This window comes from Cetorhinus maximus, chromosome 26 (assembly GCF_964194155.1).
Source record: "Cetorhinus maximus chromosome 26, sCetMax3.hap1.1, whole genome shotgun sequence".
Lineage (NCBI taxonomy): Eukaryota > Metazoa > Chordata > Chondrichthyes > Lamniformes > Cetorhinidae > Cetorhinus > Cetorhinus maximus.
The window spans coordinates 6,131,808-6,154,882 of record NC_135904.1 but is presented as its reverse complement, the minus strand read 5'-3'; the positions used below and the strand labels follow the sequence as shown (position 1 = coordinate 6,154,882).

The 23,075-nt window shown below is 45.4% G+C and overlaps 1 protein-coding gene across 1 annotated transcript in view; it reads left to right on the top strand.

The window, feature by feature from the left end:
• Positions 1–21,920, top strand: part of slco3a1a (solute carrier organic anion transporter family member 3A1a) — a 193,554-nt gene extending 171,634 nt beyond the window's left edge. The window contains exons 8-10 of the mRNA XM_078530022.1: positions 9,033–9,208; positions 13,954–14,018; positions 20,155–21,920. Coding sequence (XP_078386148.1) covers positions 9,033–9,208; positions 13,954–14,018; positions 20,155–20,540 — 627 coding nt within the window. The 3' untranslated portion in view covers positions 20,541–21,920. The remainder of the gene's footprint in view (positions 1–9,032; positions 9,209–13,953; positions 14,019–20,154) is intronic.
• Positions 21,921–23,075: the final 1,155 nt, after the last annotated feature.

Sequence of the window (23,075 nt, the reverse complement as noted above, 5' to 3'; positions counted from 1 at the left end):
TAGACTTGGGTTGTTTTCGTTGGAGCAGAGAAGACTGAGGAGTGACCTGATCGAGGTGTACAAGATTATGAGGGGCATGGACAGGGTGGATAGGAAGCAGCTGTTCCCCTTAGTTGAAGGGTCAGTCACGAGGGGACATAAGTTCAAGGTGAGGGGCAGGAGGTTTAGAGGGGATATGAGGAAAAACTTTTTTACCCAGAGGATGGTGACGGTCTGGAATGCGCTGCCTGGGAGGGTGGTGGAGGCGGGTTGCCTCACATCCTTTAAAAAGTACCTGGATGAGCACTTGGCACGTCATAACATTCAAAGCTATGGGCCAAGTGCTGGTAAATGGGATTAGGTAGGTAGGTCAGGTGTTTCTCAGTGTTGGTTCAGACTCGATGGGCTGAAGGGCCTCTTCTGCACTCTGTGATATCTATTTGAGGAATAAGACACTCCCTTTTCAGGCACTTAGTGCCAGTATCATGCCCAGGCTAGGCACCGTATGGTGGAAGCAGATCGCATCGCTCCAACAACAAAGTTCCTTCTATTGCCCCAACTTCAGAAGGGCCCATCCTGTTGCAGAAGTTTTCCATTTACCACAATAGTCTGACTGAAATAGTACAATGTTTATAATAATATTTGCATAGCTCTGGTACCTTATTGTGGCAAGGCAAGTCACCACATTTCCTACCATGAATATCACTTGATTACATTGTGCCGAATCTAATGCCAAATTATGAACATAGGAACAAGAGGAGGCCATTCAGCCCCTTGAGCCTCTTCTGGCATTCATTTAGGTCATGGCTAATCTGTACCTTAACTCCATCTACTTGCCTTGGTTCCACAACCCTTAATGCCCTTAACCAACACCAATCACGGTGTTGAAATTTTCAATTGACACTCCAGCCTGAACATCTTTTTGGAGGAGAGAGTTCCAGATTTCCAGTGTCCTTTGTGTGAAGGAATGCTTCCTGACATCACCCCGAAATGATCCAGCTCTAATGTTAAAGTACCGCCCCTTGTTCTCGTCCCTCCTACCAGAAGAAATTGTTTCTATCTTCCCAATTAAATCTATTAATCATCTTAAACGCTTCAATTAGACCACCACTTGGTCTTCTCTATTCAATCCACCAAGAACCAGCCTGAGACCAGGGCCTGGATTTTACAGCCCTCCACTGGCATGTTTGAAGATAGGGGGGGGTCTCGTAAAATGCAGTGCACGACCTTCCCGCCCACCCCCGACATATCTACCATTCTACGGTGGGTGGGGGAGGCGCAGGCAGCCCACCCACCCTTCAGCTTATTAAAACCCTTAAGTGGCAATTAATGGTCACTTAAGTGCCTCATTCCACCTCTGCTGTGATTTTGCCCACGGCAGGGGGAAGCCCACGCCAGGTGGGTAGCCCAGCAGCTTTTATTGTGTAGGCTGGTGTCCAGCAAGGGCGGAGGTGGGGAGGATCCTCCTTTGGGGGTCTGCTGTGCCCATTGGAAGCACCCCCTGCAAAGGTCATAGCCCTCCTTTAGCCCTTCGCCTGGCATCTAAAGCCCGGACCCTCACCCACCTCATTGGGGCCTGCCATCCAGGCCTTGCCGATACCCTGGACTTACCTTGAAGTCTGGCTCCATACCTCCTCTTGTTCAGGAACTGCCTGTGGTCCCAGTATTGACCAACGCTCGGACCTAGTGCTGCTGGGACTACAGAGCTGCCAGCCAATCAGATTGAGTGCAGCTCTCCAAGAAAGGACTTGCTCCCCAGATGGGGGAAGACATTTCGACCTTCAGCAATTGATGCTAATACCAGTATAAAATGGCTGCAAGTGGGCCGGCTTTTTGACTAGCAGGCTTCCAACCAACTTTTTATTTTTGGGGGGGGCGGGTGGAGGGTTTGAGTAGCGGGGAAAATGGCACCCCATAAAATCCAGCTCCAGGTACCAGATTGAGACCGGGGGCAGAATTTTGTGTTCCCCACTGGCGGGTTTGTAGGGAGAGTTGGCCATAAAATTCTTCGGCCTTCCCACTGGGCTCTCGGCTGCTCCGACCTCTTGCAATTTTAGGGTGGGACAGATGCGGCCTAAGCTGGCCCCACCCCAAGTCCTTGCCCCAGTTGAGGACCTTAAGTGGCCAATAGATGACCACTTAAGCGGCATTTCCCGCTTAGCCTCAATTTTCAGGCTGGCAGGAGAGAAGTCTGAAAGATGATCCTGCTCGTGCCTCAGAGGGGAAGCGAGGTGGAGGAGGTGAGCACTTCCGTCAAAGACCCTCCTTTTAACATCAGGCACGCCACCCCCTCAAAAGGCTGCCGCTGGTGCTTCCTCCCCCCCCCACCATCCTCTCCACAAATACCCCGACCAAACTCTCCCGCCTTTACGGCGAAAGAGTTTAGATTTGCTCTCAGATCCTTGAGGTAAAGGGGCAGGTTCTAACTTGCCAAGAAAACGGTCCTTTGACCTGTTCAGTTGACAATGATTTTGCTCAGATTTTGTTTTAGATATTTAATTGAAGTTCTACCCTATAATTATTTGGGGTAGCGAGGTATCTTGAAGAGTGATGCTAGCTTACATAATTAATGACTATTCACTCCAGAAGGCTATTATTTCCATGTCTCAGCCAGTGACAGCTTCATAATGGGTTACTTGTAAAGGAGAGCATGTAATAAGTTCAGCTGAATGGTTCTCCTTTGTTGAGTTGATCTTACTGTGTGCCTTTTGTTGGGTAAACCTATGGGAGGGTGCCATGATATGCAGAGAATCACCGCCAGCCTGCGACTGTGACTTCTACCCCTGCCCTTTGTAAAAGGTCAGCAACGCTCTAACATCATGCATTTCTCTTCACAATTTTCATAATCTGTTACTGAAAAAATGATCAACAGCTGAAGATGATGCCGTTCAGAGAGTCAAGTGTATCATATACACACGGTCCGTGGTCTCCCAAAAGGCACATGGGGCTACATGGCGTTAGGAATTGGATCCCGCTGCACCTGCTTTCCCAGTGGAATGCGCAGGAAAGAAAAGGGAAAATTTTGCAAGAATAAAATGAAAGCAGAAAACACTGGAAAAACTCAGTAGGTCTGGCAGCATCTGTGGAGGGACAAACAGAGTTAACCTTTCGAGTCCGTAGGACTCCTCTTCAGGGCTCTGAAATGTTAACAGGTTTCCAGCATCTACAGTATTTTGCTTTATTTTAGTAACAATTTTGCAAGGCTCTGGACAGAATTTTGCTAGAGGTAAGGTTGGAGGTGGGACCAGGAGTAAAATTTAAAGATAACGTGTGCTGTCTTGGCTGTCCAATCACTTCCTGTCTGAGTAACCTCGCCGGAAGCAGGGGCACACATTGACAGGTAGCCAATCACGACTGCTTGAGGGACTGATTGGAGCAAGTTGCCCCCGCCATTGGGATCTTCCCAGGGTCAGATGGTCCCTCACTGAGACCAAAGTCCAGTGGGTGTCTGGAGGCAAGCTCCTTGTCACGGGTTGGGGTGGGGAGGAGGTAGCGGAGCAGGGTGGTAACATTGTCTCCAGGGTGGTGCCTCCTCTAAAGCTCTCTATCCCCAAGCCATTAGCAATCCTGTGGAGGGTCTCCCTCCCTCTCTACGTTGATGGCCTGACAGCTGTGGCCGCTCTTCATTTTAATATTTCCATGAGGCTTAAGAGAACACCTCCGTTCTGAGGCACCCTCGTGCTTCCCAACATGCTTCAGCAGCGCCCAGCTCTCCTGGTGGGGCGGATGGCTGTCCACAGCTTTGGGCCCTCTCATTGGGCCCTCCTGCCTCGGGAACCTGTCCACTATCCTTAACCGGACACCGAACCTCCGAGTTGGTCACCTCCAGGAAGACAGGTGGACGGAACAAAAACACCATCAGGGCCCGGACCTGTAAATTGTCTCAACGCCAGAGAATCCTCTAAGGCCAGAGAATTCCGCCCTCTGTTCCAAAGATACAACAACAACAACATTTACAAAGAGCCTTTAATGAAATGTCCCACTGCACTTCACAGGGAGTGTAATCAAGCAGAATTTGACACTGAGCCAAACAAGGAGGCATTAGGACCAATAACCAAAAGATTTGTCAAAGGCTTTAAGGAGTGTCTTCAAGGAGAAGAGGTAGAGAGGCTAAAAGGATTAGGTAGGGCATTCCAGAGAACCTGAAATACACTTGGCCCCACAATAGGTCAAGCAGTTTTTCAAACATCCCTGTTAGGAACGTGTAGCAGCTGGACTGGGCTATTCGACCTACTATCGATTTCTGTCTGAAAAATGCTCATTGATTGAACTTCCACAGTGCTCTGGGATAGAAAATTCTTAGATTCACCACCCTCTGAGTGAAGAAATTCCTCCTCTGTAAAATGACCTGTCCCTTATTCTGAGACTGTGTCCCCTGGTTCTAGACTCATCAGCCAGCAGAAATATCCTATCTACATCCACACTGTCACACCCTGTAAGCATTTTCAAACTTTCAATGAGATCGCCTCTCATTCTTCAAAGCTCTGAAGAATACAGGCCCAGTTTCCTCAAACTCTCCTCTTAAGAGAATCCCGCCATCCCAGGGATTAGCCTGGTGAACCTCCGTTGCAGTCCCTTCTATGGCAAGTATATCCTTCCTTAGTTAAGAGACCAAAACTGTACACAATACTCCAGGTGCAGTCTCACCGAGGATCTATACAATTGCAGCAAGACATCTTTACTCCTGTACTCAAATCCCCTTGTGATGAAGGTTAACATGCCATTTGCCTTCCCAATTGTTTGCTGCACCTGCATGCTGTCTTTTAGTGACTCATGTACAAGGACACCCAGGTCCCTTTGGGCATCAACACTTCCCAACCTCTCACCATTTAAGAAACACTCTGCCTTTCTGTTTTTTTCTACCAAAGTGGATAATTTCACACTTATTAGCATTATATTCCATCTGCCATGTTCTTGCCCACTCACTTAGCCTGTCCAAGTCCACTCTAAGCCTCCTGGCATCCTCCTCTCAACTCACATTCTCACCTAGTTTTGTGCCATCAGCAAATTTGGAAATGTTACATTTGGACACCATATTCAAATCATTTATACAGATTGTGAACAGCTGTGGACCCAGCACGATCCTTGCAGCACTCCTGAGAATGACTGCCTAAAACAAGTATTAGGCTCCTTGCATATGCTAATGAGGTAATTATGGTCTGTTTTTGCTCCCCTTGCTGAAATTGGTCTAACTGAGCATAGCAAAAATACACCAATTATATATATTTTTTAGAACACTTCCATGTGGAATCAGAAGGGGAGGGTTCTTCCCAGGCCCACAGCACCCTTTAGGGCCACCAAAGACAATGATTGTCCCTCCACCCTGTTCTCCAAACCCCCACACAAACCCCCCCAACCCCCCAACCCCCACCTCTTACCAGACAGCCAGCGAGGCAAGCGGACCAAATTAGTCCTGGGAAGAGCAACAACCTGTCCCTTAAAATACGACTGGTGTCAGCTGTGGCCGCAATTATTAGAATGAGGCCCAAGTCCCAATTTTGACCAGCCTCAGGCTTCCCATTTCAGGCACGCACGCTTTACTTATCTTCCAGAAAACAGGCCGTGACTAATGATTCCACCCACAGAGTCTGCCATTCCCTGCGACGTCCCTCTAAATAAAGCGTGGTCTGTGCTGAGTTACTCCCATCGCAACCAGGTGCAGCAGTAGAATTACTCGCTTGGCTGAGGAAGTAGAGAGTTACAGCTGTCTGCATCCCAGTAGAGCCAGCGCAATAGGGAGCAGAGGGGAGAAAAACCTGGGAGATAAGGCTGCGTCACTTCAGAATTCATTAACCAGCTCTACTTTTGCTCGTGTCTTTACTTCGATCATTCAGGAAATCTGTAAGAAAATAATGATAGGGTTTGTGCTGTAATAGCATGATTCTGATTTGAATCCTCCCACACAGCCATAAACCTGCCTTAGCAATGGTTTCCCACGCTTATTGCTCATAATTTATCTCGTAAAACCTAAGCAATGTTGCCCATCCCTACAACCCTCCAAGATCTATTCGGCCCTCCAATTCTGGCCTCTCACACATCCCCGATTTTCATCCTCTCACCATTGGTGACCATGTCTTCAGCTGCCAAGTCCCTAAACTCAGGAATTCCTTCCCTAAATCTCTCTGCTTCTCTGCCCCCTACTCCTCCTTTAAGATGCTCCTTAAAAACTCACCTCTTTGACCAAGATTTGAGTCACCTATCCGAGTATTTTCTTACGTGGTCCGGTGTCAAATTTTGTTAGGTGACACTCTTGTGAAGCACCTTGAGTCATTTTGCTACCTTAAGACATGGCATATAAATGCAAGTTGTTGTTGAGTAGTCATGAATCCCTTTTGATCTCTTTCAGTTGTTTACTTTTGAATTTTCTCTTGCTTTGCCATAGCTGTTATGAGGAGATCTGTCATTGGCTAGCATCTTTCCCTCTGATTGGGTAGTTCTATATCCTGTCAGAATTTCGAGCCTCTGTTTGTATACAATACTGTTATCTGTTGGTTTCTGCCCAGTAGCATAGGCTATGGGAATGGGCCCTTCATTCTCAAAACAACTAACAGATTTTAAAAATATTTTGCTCATTGTTTTACACAGATTGAGTTCAGATTTCCCTTCATTGCCATTGATAGGTGTTCAGCTCTTGTTTTGGAAGGGGAGTCCTTATCCTAATGCAACATATTCCCTCTTACTCTAGGTCTTTTTTTGTTATATTCTTTGATGGGATGTGGGTGTCGTGGCTAGACCTGTATTTATTGCCCATCCCTAATTGCCCTTGAGAAGGTGGTGGTGAGCTGCCTTCTTAAACCACAGTCCCTGTGGTGTAGGTACACCCACAGTGCTGTTAGCGAGGGAGTTCCAGGATTTTCACCCACTGACAGTGAAGGAACAGTGATATATTTCCAAGTCATGATGGTGAGTGATGGGTTCCCATGCATCTGCTGCCCTTGTCTTTCGAGGTAGTAGAAGTCATATGTTTGGAAGGTGCTTTTGAAGGAGGCTTGGTGAGTTGCTGCAGTGCATCTTGTAGGTGGTACACACTGCTGCAACTGTGCATTGGTGGTGGAAGGAGTGAATGTTTAAGGTGCTGAATGTGGTGCCTGTCAAACGGGCTGCTTTGTCCCCAATGGTATCAAGCTTCTTGAGTGTTATTGGAGCTGCACTCATCCAGGCAAATGGAGTGCATTCTATCACACTCCTGACTTGTGTCTTGTAGATAGTGGACAGGCTTTGAGGAGTCAGGAGGTGAGTTACTCTCCACAGAATTCTCAGCCTCTGACCTCCTCTTGTAGCCACAGTATTTATATGGCTGGTCTAATTCAGTTTCTGGTCAATATTGATTTAACCATGAACTCACACCCTGAACAGCCTCTCCAATCCCACCCTCCCAACCCATTCAATCTCTTTCTCTGTCCCAGCCATATAGTTCATATTCCCACCTTTACTATGTAAGAAACCTTGGCTGGAAAGTGAGGGAGTATTTTGCAGAAGAATTGGGGCCATGTTATTTGATGGATGCATTGCTCAAGGCAGGCTTCATTTCAGGTCAGGTTGGTGATGAACAGAGAGGTTTTATGCAACATGATTAGTGAATTAACAAAAGGGGAACTGTCAAAGTTTACAAAGGAACTGTCAAAAATTAAATAATTAGGAAGAAAAAAAGTGACAGATTGATGAAGTAATATGGGTGGCAGATTGAACGCATGTGGAAGACACAGGTTTATCATGAAGAAATATTTTTGATGAACATTGGAATATACCTATCAGTAGGATTCCTCAGAGGAGATAGAGACAAGATACAAAGATTCAAAGATACACTATCCTGATTTAGAGCTATATCACCGTTCCTTCACTGTCACTGGATCAAAATCCTGGAACACTCTTCCTAACAGCACTGTGGGTGCACCTACACCACATGGAATGCAGTGGTTCAAGAAAGCGGCTCACCACCACCTTCTGAATGGCAGTTAGAATAGGCAATAAATGTTGGCCGAGCCAATGATGCCCACATCTCATGAACAGACTTAGAAAAAGCAGAAAACCGCAGGTGCTGGAAATCTGAAATAAAAACTGGAAATACTCAGCAGACCAGGCAGCATCTGCGGAGAGACAAACAGAGTTAACATTTCAGCTTGATGATCTATCGTCAGGACTGAAATAAGTTAGAGATGTGACAGGTACAAAGCTGGTTCCATATGTGGAGAATTAAGATAGGAGGAAAGAATGAGCGAGTTGGGCTTATTATTTGGAAAAAGAGGATATTTTAAGGTGGTCTAGCTGAAGTAACAATATGACAAAATACCTGAAGTGGGTGTTTCAAATATCAAGGAGCGCAAAATATAAATGAGGGAGGTCATGAATAAGAAGGGAAGTCGGGGAATATTTTGACCCAAAAGATTGTAGAGGTGTGGTGCAACTTACTCTGTTATCGTGGTTTAAATCTCGGGACTCGTTGGCTTCTTACTCTGGAAGAGACCTTGCTGGAGGCAATGGTCTTTTGTTGAAAATACATTTATTTATATCCTAACTATTTACAAAGGTTAAGTAAGACCAAGACATAGCTGGAACTACTCTCTAAGTTGCTTCTCGGTCATCTTCCCTTGGTGAGTGACATCACTGTGACATGGCTCCTTATGCACATGTGCACTAGATATTATTAGAGTTAGCCCTTTACTCTTTAGTTATGTGGGACAAATCTTGAAGCAGACAATATAAATGGGCTCAAGAATGAAATCAATCCTGTTTCTGGGACGCATTGACATTCAGTAGGATAGTTGAACTATCGAAAAGGGGCAGGCTTGTTGGGCAGGCTGGCTTTTTCCTGTTCCCAAGCATCCTTACACTCTTAAATCCTATTCATTTGGTAAACAGCCTGGGTAATGAACAGTGCTTCTCATGTGGCAGTTATTCTGGACGCATTTGGATTGGTATCCCTATCAAGAAGATCATATCTAAAGAAATTGGTGCACTCTGCAACAGGTCTCTTAGTGACAGAAAGACTTTCTTCAAAAGCTCTGTACCATGTCAAGCTTCTTCCGTTACCCACTGTGATTATATCTTTACAGAATCTCACCGCCTGTGCTTGTCTGAACATCGGTCCCATCAAGAATGCCACTGTAATCCCAGGCAAGTGTCCGAGCCCAGGCTGTCAGGAGGCTTTCCTGACCTTCATGTGCGTGATGTGCGTTTGCAGTCTCATTGGAGCCATGGCCCAGACACCAGCCATCATTATACTCATCAGGTAGGCCACCTTGCACCCAAATACATGTTATGCAAACGTTAACTGTCACCTGATTGATCACAGAATCACACAGTGCAGAAGAGGCCCTTCAGCCCATTGAGTCTGCACCGACACGTGAGAAACACTAAAAATTCATCACCAGCATTTGCTCATCCCTAATTGCACTTGAACTGAGTGGCTTGTCATTCCAGAGTTAACCACATTGTCCTGGCTCTATCTTGATGTGAATGATTATAATTAGTTCTAGTTGCCTGGTGGACTAGTGGGATAAATACCATTGCTTGGTGTAGTACAGTATTAAAACCATATAGACCAGAAGGAACCTGGTTCAAATACTGGTCTGTGCTCAATTAGGTGATTTCAGCTAAGTGGTTCAGACTTAACAATTGACCACAAAGCAACCAACCAGGGTATGTGTGTCCCCACTTCTACATACTGATTCCCTTACAGCTATCGCCAGACCAGCAGCGTGGGGCCCATTGTAGAACAGACACATTTACCCAACCAGGTGGAACACGAGTGTACCTTCAACATATATATCATCCCCGTACTTCTCTAGGCGTATTTCTGTAAGATTAGAGGAAAACCATAAATATAATAATGGAAAGGAAAATCTGCAGACTTCTGATTGAATGGGGTTTGGGTTAGACACCAACTTACCTGGGTTCAAATCTCATCTAGACAGATGGGAAGCGAAGACAGTCATCCAATTAACTTTAGGAGGTTCTGTGTGAAATGAGTTTAGCCAGTCTCAGAACATAGACCATTGGTGTGGGGCCCACAACAGTGAGTACACACCACAACACAACTAGCCAGCACCTCCCAAATCCCATGAAAGAATAAGTACTAAAAAAAACACAAAATTGCCACAATTGGACATTAAGAATGTATTTCTCACTTAGAGCAGCCACACAGTGACTGGTGTAGGAAACAGTGATACAGAGCAGAGGTTAGGGCTGAGGCACATTGTTGATGTAGCTCAAAACTGCATCTAACCTGTGCTGTATCTGACTTGATGGGACTTCAATTAGCGTCACAGACATACTGTGCCATATTTTGGGAGTGCTTGATGCTATAGTGTAAAGGGAACATTATTCTGTGTCTGCTCCATGCTGCTTCTGACTTGCAAGTGCTTAAGGCTGATTTTTTTTTTGTGCCTGAAACTGAAAAGTATACAATTCCTTTGAATTTGCATTTCTTAGGATCCACAAAGCATTTTTTAACACTAAGATTTGAAAATGAAGATGTTTAATAAAGGAAAAAATCTCATTCTGATTTTGAAAGCTGATGAGTGACAGCACAGAGGTACTGGACCTTGGCCAGAGTTTTCAGTCTCACGTCGGGTGGTGTGCAGAGACAGGACAATGCCTGGCAACACAAACACAAACACGTGCCCACGAATGTCAGATTTTAAGTCTGAGGGGATGGGCAGGTGTCGAGGCAGGCGACACCGGAGGTAGTGTGGGGTCGGGGGGAGGGGCGGGGCTGACAGGAGTTGGGCATCTTGGGCGGACATATTAGGCCTTCAGAAAGGCCTCTTTGTGAGGTAGGAAGTTCATGGTGAAGTGTCAGAGCATCAGAGGAGACATCACTAAATTGTCACGTAAGTGGAAAGACTGTAAATGTTGACCAACTGGCCATGCCTCCCAGCTGCTCTGCCATTGGCAGCCTCCTCATCCTCCTCCATCATCCTCCTCCATCATCCTCCTCATCCTCCTCCATCATCCTCCTCCATCATCCTCCTCATCCTCCTCATCCTCCTCCTCATCCTCCCCCATCATCCTCCTCATCCTCCCCCATCATCCTCCCCCATCATTCTCCTCATCCTCTTCCATCATCCTCCTCATCCTCCTCCATCATCCTCCTCATCCTCCTCCATCATCCTCCTCATCCTCCTCCATCATCCTCATCCTCCTCCATCATCCTCCTCCCTCATCCTCATCATCCTCATCCTCCTTATCCTCCCCCTCATTCTCCTCATCCTCCTCATCCTTATCCTCATCCTCCTCCTCATCCTCCTCCATCCTCCTTCATCCTCCTCCATCATCCTCCTCCTCCTCCTCCATCATCCTCCTCCTCCTCCTCCTCCATCCTCCTCATCATCCTCCTCCTCATCCTCATCCTCCTCCACATTCTCCTCATCCTCCTCCATCCTCCTCCATTATGCTCATCCTCCTCCCTCATCCTCCTCCCTCATCCTCATCCTCCTCATCCTCCTCCATCATCCTCCATCCTCCTCCTCCTCCTCCTCCTCCTCATCCTCCTCCATCCTCCTCATCCTCTTCCTCATCCTCTTCCTCATTCTCCTCCATCATCCTCCTCATCCTCCTCATCCTCCTCATCCTCCTCCATCATCCTCCTCATCCTCCTTCTCATCCTCCTCATCCACATCCATCCTCCTCCTCATCCTCCTCCTCATCCTCCTCCTCATCCTCCTCCTCATCCTCCTCCTCATCCTCCTCCATTTCAGAATCGTCAAAATGGACAGGGACTTCCACCTGGGGCATCACTGCCAATCACCACCTGGGGCATCACTGCCCAGCTCCACCTGGGGCATCACTGCCCAGCTCCACCTGGGGCATCACTGCCCAGCTCCACCTGGGGCATCACTGCCGAGTTCCACCTGGGGCATCACTGCCCAGCTCCACCTGGGGCATCACTGCCCAGCTCCACCTGGGGCATCACTGCCGAGTTCCACCTGGGGCATCACTGCCGAGTTCCACCTGGGGCATCACTGCCCAGTTCCACCTGGGGCATCACTGCCGAGTTCCACCTGGGGCATCACTGCCGAGTTCCACCTGGGGCATCACTGCCCAGCTCCACCTGGGGCATCACTGCCCAGCTCCACCTGGGGCATCACTGCCGAGTTCCACCTGGGGCATCACTGCCGAGTTCCACCTGGGGCATCACTGCCGAGCTCCACCTGGGGCATCACTGCCCAGCTCCACCTGGGCGATCAAGGCACCTGAAGCACATTTTTCAAGATGCCAATGGCAGGCTTATTGGTACTCCTTGTGACGACATGGCTGCTGTTGTAGTTGTGCTCTGCCTCAGTTTGAGGGCTCCTTAAGGGGGTCATTAGCCAAGTCCTTGTCCCCCAGAAGCCAACCATGATCTGTGTTGGTGGCTGAAATAGGTGAGAGAGTTGGGAACCCCTTAGTATGAAGGAGTCATGGCAGCTGCCAGAGAACCTTGCACAGACTTGAGGGAAAACCTTGTTGTGTCACTAACCACCTGGACGTTGATTGGGTGGAAAGACTTCTGATTGACAAAGGTGTCTTGATGCTGAGTTGGGGCCTTTATGGCGACGTGAGTGCAATCAATAATAAACTGCACCGGAGGGAAGCCTGCTAATTGGGGCAAGGCCATGGCTCTGTGCATCTGTGGAGCCAGATCAACAGGGAAATTAATGTCATCAACCACACGATCAAAGAGGGCATCAGCTGTGTGCTGCTGACTGGGATATACCAGGTCTCCTGGAAAGAGACTGAAGCATAAAAATTTAGAGCCACAGTTACTTTTACACTCATTGGCAGAGTATAGAGCGTGGTTTGAGTTGTTGTTGGACCACGTGACATATATCGGTGACCATTTCATGGCTTAACCTCAGTCACCTATGGCACTTGTTCCGTCATATTGAGGTATGACATCCGAGGTTTGTACACCCTTCCAGCAGGGTAATACCTGGTTATCCTCCCTCTCCTCCTCCTCAATGGCGTGCATGACACTGCCTCTTCCTCCTGACCCTATGCCCTTCCTCTGGCCTCCGCCTGCTCACATTGACTTGCTTCTGTGGTGCCTATGTGTGAGGGTGCCAAGCTCATTTTGTATCTTCCTTGGCACAAAGCTCAATGCGCCCTCCTCAAGCACAAAGTTCTTCCAGCATGAGTTAGTAGGAGTAAAAAAAGAAAAGTTGCCCTGCCAAGTGCAGCAGCCACACCCTCCTATTCCCTCGGGTTAAAGCTATTGAACATTTGCCACTTTTGGGGCAGTTAATACAACTTTACAGCAAATTACAAAGGGCTCCCTGCACCCCTCCAAAAGGATAACCTAGCTCTCCAACAAATCCACAAAGTTCAGACCTGCTTCTACCAGGTTTAATCTGCAACGTGCTGTGTTTCACACACTTAGGTCAGTAAAATCAAATCTGAATGGAGGGAGCTGCTGATGTATATGGGCAGCTGTCTCCACAAAATGGACATGCGTGAAACGGGACCCTCCCCCATTCTGCCCCCCCCCCCCCCTCACCCTGTGAAATCGGTAGGTGCTGTGTTCGTGGGACTGGACTTCCAGATTTCACCGTCCTCCATCGTTTTTTGCAATGACGGAGAGGCACTCCATCATTGCGAAAATCCAGGCCCTGTCGTTCAGCTTCCTTGGTTTTTAATTTAATTTGCTCGTTCGCGTTACGAAACACGCACCTTAGAAAATAAGCAAATTGCACAACGCATCCTTAACTCTTTCACTTGGTAACGAATCCCAGTCTCAGGAGATGTCAAATGATCAGGGATGTCATGGGCTGGAAGTTAATGATTCAGAAAATAACAAACATCCATGCGGAAACTCTGCTTTCATTTTTGATTCACTCTGGCTTCAGGTCATCTATTTGAAGTGGTTTGTAATTTGTGAAAGAGATAATTGCAATGGATGTAAGCAGTCGCAGTGCAGTTGCACAACAAATTGATAGTGAGCATGCTAATTAACTCCCATTCAGTCCGTTCGTGTTTTTTCCTGTTTTCCTTTAGGGCCGTTAATCCTGAGCTCAAGTCGTATGCGCTGGGAGTTCTGTTCCTGCTTTTGCGATTGCTCGGTGAGTTTCTGTATATTCCTTTCTTTAAATTTTATATATGAAATTGAGAAAGCCTTGTGGTGAAGGGCCATCGTGGAAGACCAAAATTGTAAAGAGTGGGTAAGGAGATGAGATGAAGCAAGAATTACTGGTTGGGTGACACCAAGTTTGGATATTAAAATATAGCTGGGGTAATGAAATACACAGAGGAAAGAAGTTTTGTCATTTTAAAGAATAAACTAAGATTTTTGTGAGCAATGGAGTATATGAGTGAAGCATTCTGTCACATAAGACCATAAGACATAGGAGCAGAAATTCAGCCATTCGGCCCATCGAGTCTGCTCCGCCATTCAATCATGGCTGATAAGTTTCTCAACCCCATTCTCCCGCCTTCTCCCCATAACCTTTGATCCCCTTACCAATCAAGAGCCTATTTATCTCGGTCTTAAATACACTCAATGACCTGGCCTCCACAGCCTTCTGTGGCAATGAATTCCATAGATTTACCACTCTCTGGCTAAAGAAGTTTCTCCTCATCTCTGTTCTAAAAGGTCTTCCCTTTACTCTGAGGTTGTGCCCTCGGGTCCTAGTCTCTCCTACTAATGGAAACATCTTCCCCACGCCCACTCTGTCCAGGCCTTTCAGTATTCTGTAAGTTTCAATCAGTCACAGGTAAAATCACCATGGAATATCAAATACTCTCTCAAAGTGGCCCTGAGAAATGTGTCAACCTGGCCCAAGTGGTAGCACTCTTGCCTTTAAGCTGGAAGATTGTGGGTTTGAGCCCCACAAAACCTTGAGCATGTAATCCAGGCTGATGCTTCTCTGCAGTACTGAGGAACCAGGGCACTGACCCAGTTGCTGTCTGTCTTTTAGCTTTCTTGACATTAAACTGACACCCTGCCAGCCTTCTCAGGTGGATGTAAATTAGACCCCATGGCACTATTTAAAAGAAGAGGAGGGGATTTTAGGTATACAAGATTTCATTCAGCAATCCTGTACTGCCGGTGTGAAGCCTCGCTCAGAGGGTTTTGCAATATTGTGTTTTATCTCTATTTTCAACCCAATTTCCCTTTGAATGAGCCACCTTTTTGGATCGTTGAACTGACCCGCATATTGCTTAGTCATGAATTTTAAATCTGCCTTAATTACCATTGTCAGTCTGCCTTCTCATTACAGTGAGTGTGCTGTGCTATAAGGTCAGAAAGCTGATTGAAATCAAATACTTAGTTAAAACTGTTGAAGCCTGATTCTCTTAAAGAATGCAAAAGTTGGATTATGCCCCAGCTGCTTCAATATTTGTAGATCGATTCTAAATTGTTTGCTTTGTCAGCAATTTGTATAAATCATTAAAAACCAAACTACTTGGCACTTAGGATGCTGCATTGCTAGAGGAAGTTGCAAAGTTTTAGCGGAAACACTAACTGCATGTCATCTGCAGAAGGGCCAATGTTTTTTATTTTAATGATCAAATTTAATCCTGAATTAATCTGTCACCTCCTCTATTTTACTTCTGACTTCCACTTGCCTAAGTACCATGTGAATAATTCATGCACAAAGTTCAGTGCAAAGCTTATGTTTGTTTGGCTTCTGGGCTGACTTGTCTGTTCAAGATAATCCAGTGGCATTAATCCTTAAATGTTGCCCTCTGGTACCTCATCCAAGTAACCATTTATTGTTTGTCTGCCAAGGCAAAGGTAGGGGGAAAGGAGGACTTTTTTGAGTATATGCTAGTGGCAAAGAATCACGCTCGACACAGCATGTGTCGGACATTACCCTCAGAGTGATAAAATGTCAACTCTTTTCTTCTCCGTCGATGCTGCCAGACCTGCTGAGTTTTTCCAGGTAATTCTGTTTTTGTTTACCCTCAGAGTGATGTTGGATGATTCGATTGAGGGAGGTTGGCATCACCCCTGAGCTGTGTCCTGTTCTTTCCCGACACCCACACACAAGCAGCCTAGCAGGTGGCATTGTTCAGGAGTGGGAGCCCAAACTGATTTCCTCCAATACCACAATCACAATAACTTGGATTTCTATCGTGCCTGTAATGTAGTAAAACCTTCAAGGTGCCTCACAGGTGTGTTATCAAACAGAATATAACACCACCGAGCCACTTAAAGACACATTAGGTCAGAGTTTTGTCAAAGAGGTAGGTTTGAAGGAGTGCCTCAAAGCTGGAGAGAGAGATAGAGAGATGGAGATATTCAGGAAGGGAATTCTAAAACAAAAACAAAAGTACCTGGAAAAACTCAGCAGGTCTAACAGCATCTGCGGAGAGGAACACAGTTAACGTTTTAAGTCCGTATGACTCTTCAACAGAACTAAGGAAAAATAGAAAAGAGGTGAAATATAAGCTGGTTTAAGTGGGGTGGGACAGGTAGAGCTGGATAGAGGGCCAATGATAGGTGGAGATAACCAAAAGATGTCATAGACAAAAGGACAAAGAGGTGTTGAATTCTAAACCTTAAGGCTTAGACAGCTGAAGGCATGGCTACCAATTCTACAGCAAGTAAAATCGGGAATGTGCAAGAGACCAGAATTGAAGGAATGCCAATATCCGTGGATTGTTTAGGGCTGGAGGAGGTTCGAGACATAGAAGGTTGGATTATGGAGGGATTTGAAAATAAGGATGAGAATTCTAAAATCAAGCCCTTTTTCAACCTGGGCCAGTGTGGGTCACTGTGCACAGAGGTGTTGGGTGAATGGGACTTCTTGCATAATGCAGAGATGCTGAGGTCAACTGAATTGGAGCCGTAGGTATTATTACAGACTCTAAAGCTCACTCTTCCCATCATTAAACAAGCTATGGACCTGTGCCTGAGACATGTAATGCTGAACTCTGCTCCATCAAAACTAAATCATTCATACCTAAGGAGTGTGATCCAAAAGTCCATTTTCTCAAAATAAAGGTTATTGAAGTGCCTGTTGAAGTCCAACAAACCACTTCCACCCATTGTTCCACACCCCTCCACTCCCCGCAATCATTTTTAATATTCGACTTTGCATCAGACTGGAGTTATACTCCATGCAGTGCCAGTCCTGAGTTTTGAGGCTGTCTCACCGAGGGGATTTAGTTTTGCAATCAGATTGGGACCTGACTGTAAATGCTGCTGTTGTATAATATGCAGCTGACACTGGTTCATGTTGATGTGAGGTTGCCAGGTTAACTAAAATGGAGGGTAATTAATGGTCAAGAATTTGGCCATATAAAAATGAAAACATTATTAAGTTCCTCAATCCAAGTTAAATTCTGCTGAAATCAACTGAAAGTATTTTGAAATTCAGCTAATGTCTATATTGCTTGCTTGATTTGAATTATCCGTTCATTCAAATCTAAGTTGTGTAGAAAAAATCACCTGCACTGTTTCATTAAAATTGTTTAATTAGAACCACTGCACAATTCAAAAGATGACTTTGAATTGACAAGAGAAGACTGCATCATCAGATCAGTTGTTTGTATTACATATAACACAAGGTGTTCATTTTAAATGACATTGACCCTTATTGGGAGCCTGCTGCATCTGGTCAGATTTGTTCATAAAAGCAACTTTGGACCATTGGTCCAGTAAAAAAAAACCTTGAGAAGAGGGTCATCCGGGACTCTTAAATATTTTTAAAAACTCAATTAATTCAACTGGATGGAGCATGGCTCAATGCTGCACACCTTCCATTGCTGGAAAGGTTCATTTAATATCCGGGAAGATCTGAAGGAGTGTTCACTACTAGACAATTGGTGAGAGATGTCGAAGAATCATAGAAACCTGCAGCATAGCAGTGGGCCATTGAAACAGGAGTAGAGTCTGGTCCCACGCCTCCACTTTTTGTCTGTAACCCTGTAAATTCCTCACAGTCAACTACCTGCCTAATTAACTTTTAAAATAACTTGTGGAATCAGCTTCCCCCACCTTTTAGAGGAGAACATTCCAAGCCCCAAAATCTCCCAGTGGAAAACATTTCTCTTCATCGCTCGTTGAGATCTTTTGGCAGTGATTTTCAATCTGTGACCTGTGGCTATTGACCCATTTGCCAGAGGGAATAATTGTTTCTCCATCTACTCTTATTGAAGCCTCTCATCGTCCTGAAAATCTCCATTAGGTCACCTCCTAACCTTCTTTGCTCAAGGGGGAACAGTCCCAACTTTTCCAAACTCACTTTGTAACTGAAGTCCCTCATCCCCGTAACACTCTGATAAATCTCTTCTGCACCCATTCTAATCAGGATTTAAGATTTGATGTGGAATGTCAGTAATAAAGTCATATAGTTTACTCGCCTAATTGCCTCACTCCCTTTATGCCAGACTCCTGCTGAATTGCAATGGCACAAGATTCAATTGGTAACAAATTCACTAGGTGGCAATGAAGGGATGTACAAATTGCCACTCCAGCAGGTGTCATTATTTGGCCCTGGATTATACAATGATGCAACCACAGTGGTGTAGGGAATTCCAGGATTTTGTTCCAGTAACAATAAAAGAGTGGGAGTGTATGCTGGATGGTATTTGCCTCGAAGGTGCTGATCTTCCCTTATTTTGCTGCCATTGCTCATTTTTGATTATTGATGTGACAGGGTGAGAAACTGATGACAGGCTCACCCTGCTGAGTTGCTGCAGTACATTTTGTAGATAGTACCTACAGCAGCCACAGTGCACCACTGGCTGGGAGGGGTTGGATATGGAGCACCATGGCAGGGACACTGTTTATGTGGACTGCTGTGTTGAATATTCAATTCAATGATCTAAGCCTGAGAATGTTTCTAGCCACCCCCTTCTGTTCCTCGTCAACACATAACTAGATGCAATATTCCAAGAGTTATCTATAAAGTTCTAATATTAGTTAGTTGGAACTTTGAGTCCAACTGTATATGAAATACATGCTAATAACCGCTGCTTTTTGCTATGGAGCCAGAATCAATAATCTCTGCTATCACACCCAGTTTTCCTCCTATCTCATCTGCATGATTGTCGCTTTGATTAAGTGTTTAGATTCACTGTGCTTAGCAGCTTACTGAATTATTGTACATTTACATGAATATCATGAGCCACTCATCTGTCGAGATGTGATTCCTTTTTGAGCGATAGCTTTCTCTCCTCAATACATCTTACTTTCCTCTATAGTTCTGATTGTAATACATTTGTGAAGGTCATTAGCAAAAATCAGGGACAGAAGTTTCAAAATTGAACTACGTGAGCTTCCATTAATCACTGGTTGTAGCTTCGACAATTCTTATTCATGACGACTCAATGCTTCTTCATGCAAGATAGTTTTCTTTCCAATTTGCAGCTTAATTCCATGCATCTCACCTTTGTTACGTGTTTTGTGGAGCACCTTGCCAAATGCTTCTGAAAGTCAAAATATACAATGCATTAATCATACTTGCATCCACAATGTGATCACATCCTCGAACAAATGTCATCAGATTTCTAAGCACATCATCCTTCTCAAGCTAGTTCTCATTTATTTTAGACCCTTGATCCTCAATTTCTTCAATTGTAATGATTCAGGTACCTTTCCCCTTAACAACATTGAGCAAGTTGGTCACTAACTCCCAGGCTGACATGTCTATTTCATTGAAGATTGGGATCACATTTACCACTGTGCCACCTTTCTGCATCCAAGGAGCTGCGAAGGATGTTGTCCGGTTAACCCATTTCTCCGCAGCCAATTCCTTAAGTATTTTTGGTCAAATTCCTCAGGGCCCAATGTCTTGCTCAGGTGCCACACTTTGGAATGCGGCAATATGCTGCACCTGTGATGGGGGTGCAGTTCTGATCCTATACCTATCCCACAAAGTGACCTCCCAGTTTCAGTTAATAGCTTCACCAGTTGCATGCATGGGTCAGATGGACAATAGGTGGATCTGGGAAGCAGGTGAGAAGGGTACCCAGTTTGATGCACGATATGCCCATCTCAAGGTAGGAGAGTTACTACAAGGCACCTGACTGCCCCTTGGCAACTGAGCAAGATGTCACTCAGAAATGTACTAACAATTTGGCACCAATACAGCCTGTGTCAGCAGCTTCAGTGGGGTAGGGAAAAAGAAATTATTCCTAAAATGTCAACCCTTTGATTAGATAACCTTTACCTATTGGCAAGTTTTATTCTTTTTTTGTGTGTGTAACACTTTGCAATTTTCTTCCTACCTACCTTCCCTCTGACAGGTTTCATTCCTCCTCCTCTCATCTTCGGTGCTGGGATCGATTCAACTTGCCTGTTCTGGACCACCATCTGTGGGGAGCTGGGAGCGTGTATGTTATACGATAACGTGGTTTACCGGTACCTCTACATCAGCATCGCCATCACTCTGAAGACATTTGCCTTCATCCTGTACACGACAACCTGGCACTGTTTGAGGAGGAACGCCGGCAAGTACATTAGAGACGATGAGCGAAATCTCCAGCCGCTGACCGCCAGTGACCTTTTTGCATCAACCTTAACGTTGGACACTGTAGGGAGGGACGCTAGCCAACCCCACTCACAAAAGACCAAATTTATCTACAACCTTGAGGACCATGAATGGTGTGAAAATATGGAATCTGTCCTATAAAAAAAAACTGCTAAAATTTATTTTGTACATTTTTTTGGGATGGAGAGAGAAAAAAAAGTGTAACAAAAAACAGTGTAACAATGCCCAGATGGTACGTTCTTAAACTTTTCAAAATTTTCTTCAGAGTTTTTGGTTCCAGGCCAAGGGCAGGACCTCATAATGACTGCAAAATGACCGCAGAATGACCATTGAAAACTTGATAACGTTTGTGGGGGGGAAAAAGGGGTTAATCAGTGTCACCCACTAATGCATTGTTGAGGGCCATAATCACGACTGACATCTTGCTCGGGTGTCACTGTTTTGGAATGCTGAGGTATGCTACATCACAGGGTGAGGAGGCACGGGTCTGATCCTGCCAATACCCTACACAGTGACCTCCTGATTTCAATCATGGTGCTGTGGGCAGTTGCCAAGTGGAGGCCAGGCACTCCCCCTACAGTAATCTATAGGACCAACAGTTCTACCTTAAGAGGGCCCCCCCCCTCCCTTTTACTTGGGGTATGGAAACTGGGATAACCCCGCTTCCCAAAAGCTTTCCCTTGCCTTCTTTACCTGGAGAACAGGAAAAGAAGTGGGAAGAACTCTTACAACTCATCCAACATCCAAAAGCTGGAATGGAAGCTCTTTAGAAGGCACAGTGAACATCAGATCGACAGAGACTCGCGATAAAGGAGAGAACCAGGCCACATGTGAGCTCGAGGTGGATGATGTGTGCCACAGTGTTCGATGAAAAGACTTTGACCAAAATAAAGAACAAAGGACCTCTGAGAAATGAGATTCTAACAAAGTCTCTGAACATTTTGTTCTCTTGTAAATAAATTTGTGAACTTCCCGACACTTAGCGGTAGACAGAAGAAATAATTTGCCTCTCTGGTGTCGGTCAAAAATGTTTTACTCCTGTCCTTGGATACAAAAGAAGTCCACCTTGACATTAAGGTTTTTCTCTGAAGGAATTGCCATCTCTCATGCTGACAGCTCCCAAAAAATGAATGCTTACAAGCTGTGTGTTGCCTGAGCGTTTATATCTGAGTTTTAAATAGCAAAGCTCCCTAATGGCTCAGTGAAACTCACCAATATATTCAAACTTTATTTTGGGTCACCAAAGTCTGACACACACACACAAATCATAGAATCGTGTGTGTGCGCTGGCTTTTTGAAAGAGTTATCCAATTATTCCCATTCCTCTGCTCTTGTCCCATCTCCTGCAGGTTTCCTCTTTTCAAGTACTTATCCAATTCCTTTTTGAAAGTTACTGTTGAAACTGCTTCCACCACTCTTTCAGGCAGTGCATTCCACCTCATAACAACTCACTGCATAAAAAGATCTCCTCATTTCCTCCCTGGATTTTTTTGCTAGTTACCTTAAATCTGTGTCCTTTGGTTATCAACCCTCCTGCCAATGGAAATAGTTTCTCCCCACCTGCTCTATCAAAACCCCTTACAATTTTGAACTCCTCTATTAAATCTCTGCCTGACCGCCGCCGGTCATAAGGAATCAATGACCAGTTTACTGAGAAATCCACGCAGGTAGAGATTTGGCCTGTTCAATATGGACTGCACGTGGTGCACTTTCGCCTTATGGGGGTTGCAACCTATTTTCCCTGCCAGTACAGGGAGCGGTGCAATTCGGCAAGAACCAAGGCCTTGGGAACATCCCAAGTGCACTCAGAGCAAATAATTATGCAGCCTTGAAACAAGGAGCACTGGTCAGTGTCCCATTATTCAACCCGGATCACAATGCCCATTAAGCATTGGCTTGCAGTTCTATTCAACCACAGGATATTATAACTGAGCCCAAGTCTACTGTAATCTCACAACTCATCCACATATATCTTCTACAAGCCTGGTTAAATTTATTCCTTCTCCTTAGTCCAGATGTGTACTTTTTTATTCATTCCTGGAATGTGAGTGTCACTGGCAAGGCCAGCGTTCGTTGCCCATCCCTAATTATTTTTGAGACGTTGGTGGTGAGCCTGCTACAGCCTATATGGTCCAGGTACACAAGTGTTATTAGGAAGGAATTTCCAGGATTTTAATCCAGCGACAGTGAAGGAATGGTGATAGAGTTCCAAGTCAGAATGGTGTGTGATGTGGAGGGAGACGATCTCAAATTGTTCAGATACACCGGGGCTCCCCAACTGCTTCCCCAGTTGAGATGAACCAGCTCAACACAGATCAAGCCTTGTTCCCGAGGCTCAGCTGCAGACTAGGCAGAGCATTCCATAGTGGAGTCATCAGGGAAGCCTACCAGAAACCAGCAAGACCAGTGAGGGACAATTTGGATTCTTTTTGAAACAGACACATTCAATATTTAATTTGTGACCATGAATGTGACATCCTTCATAAAATGTAGGCATGTGTACGTAGTGCTGCATGAGAAAAGAAGCAATCTTGTATCATTTTTAGACTTTTTTCCATCACTGTCAGCGGGTTAACCCCTTCCATAATTACTGCCTCACAATTGAAAAGTGACAAATGAGCATAGACACTAATGTAAATTGATCTAGGGAAAGATATTCTTCTGAATTGCCACAAA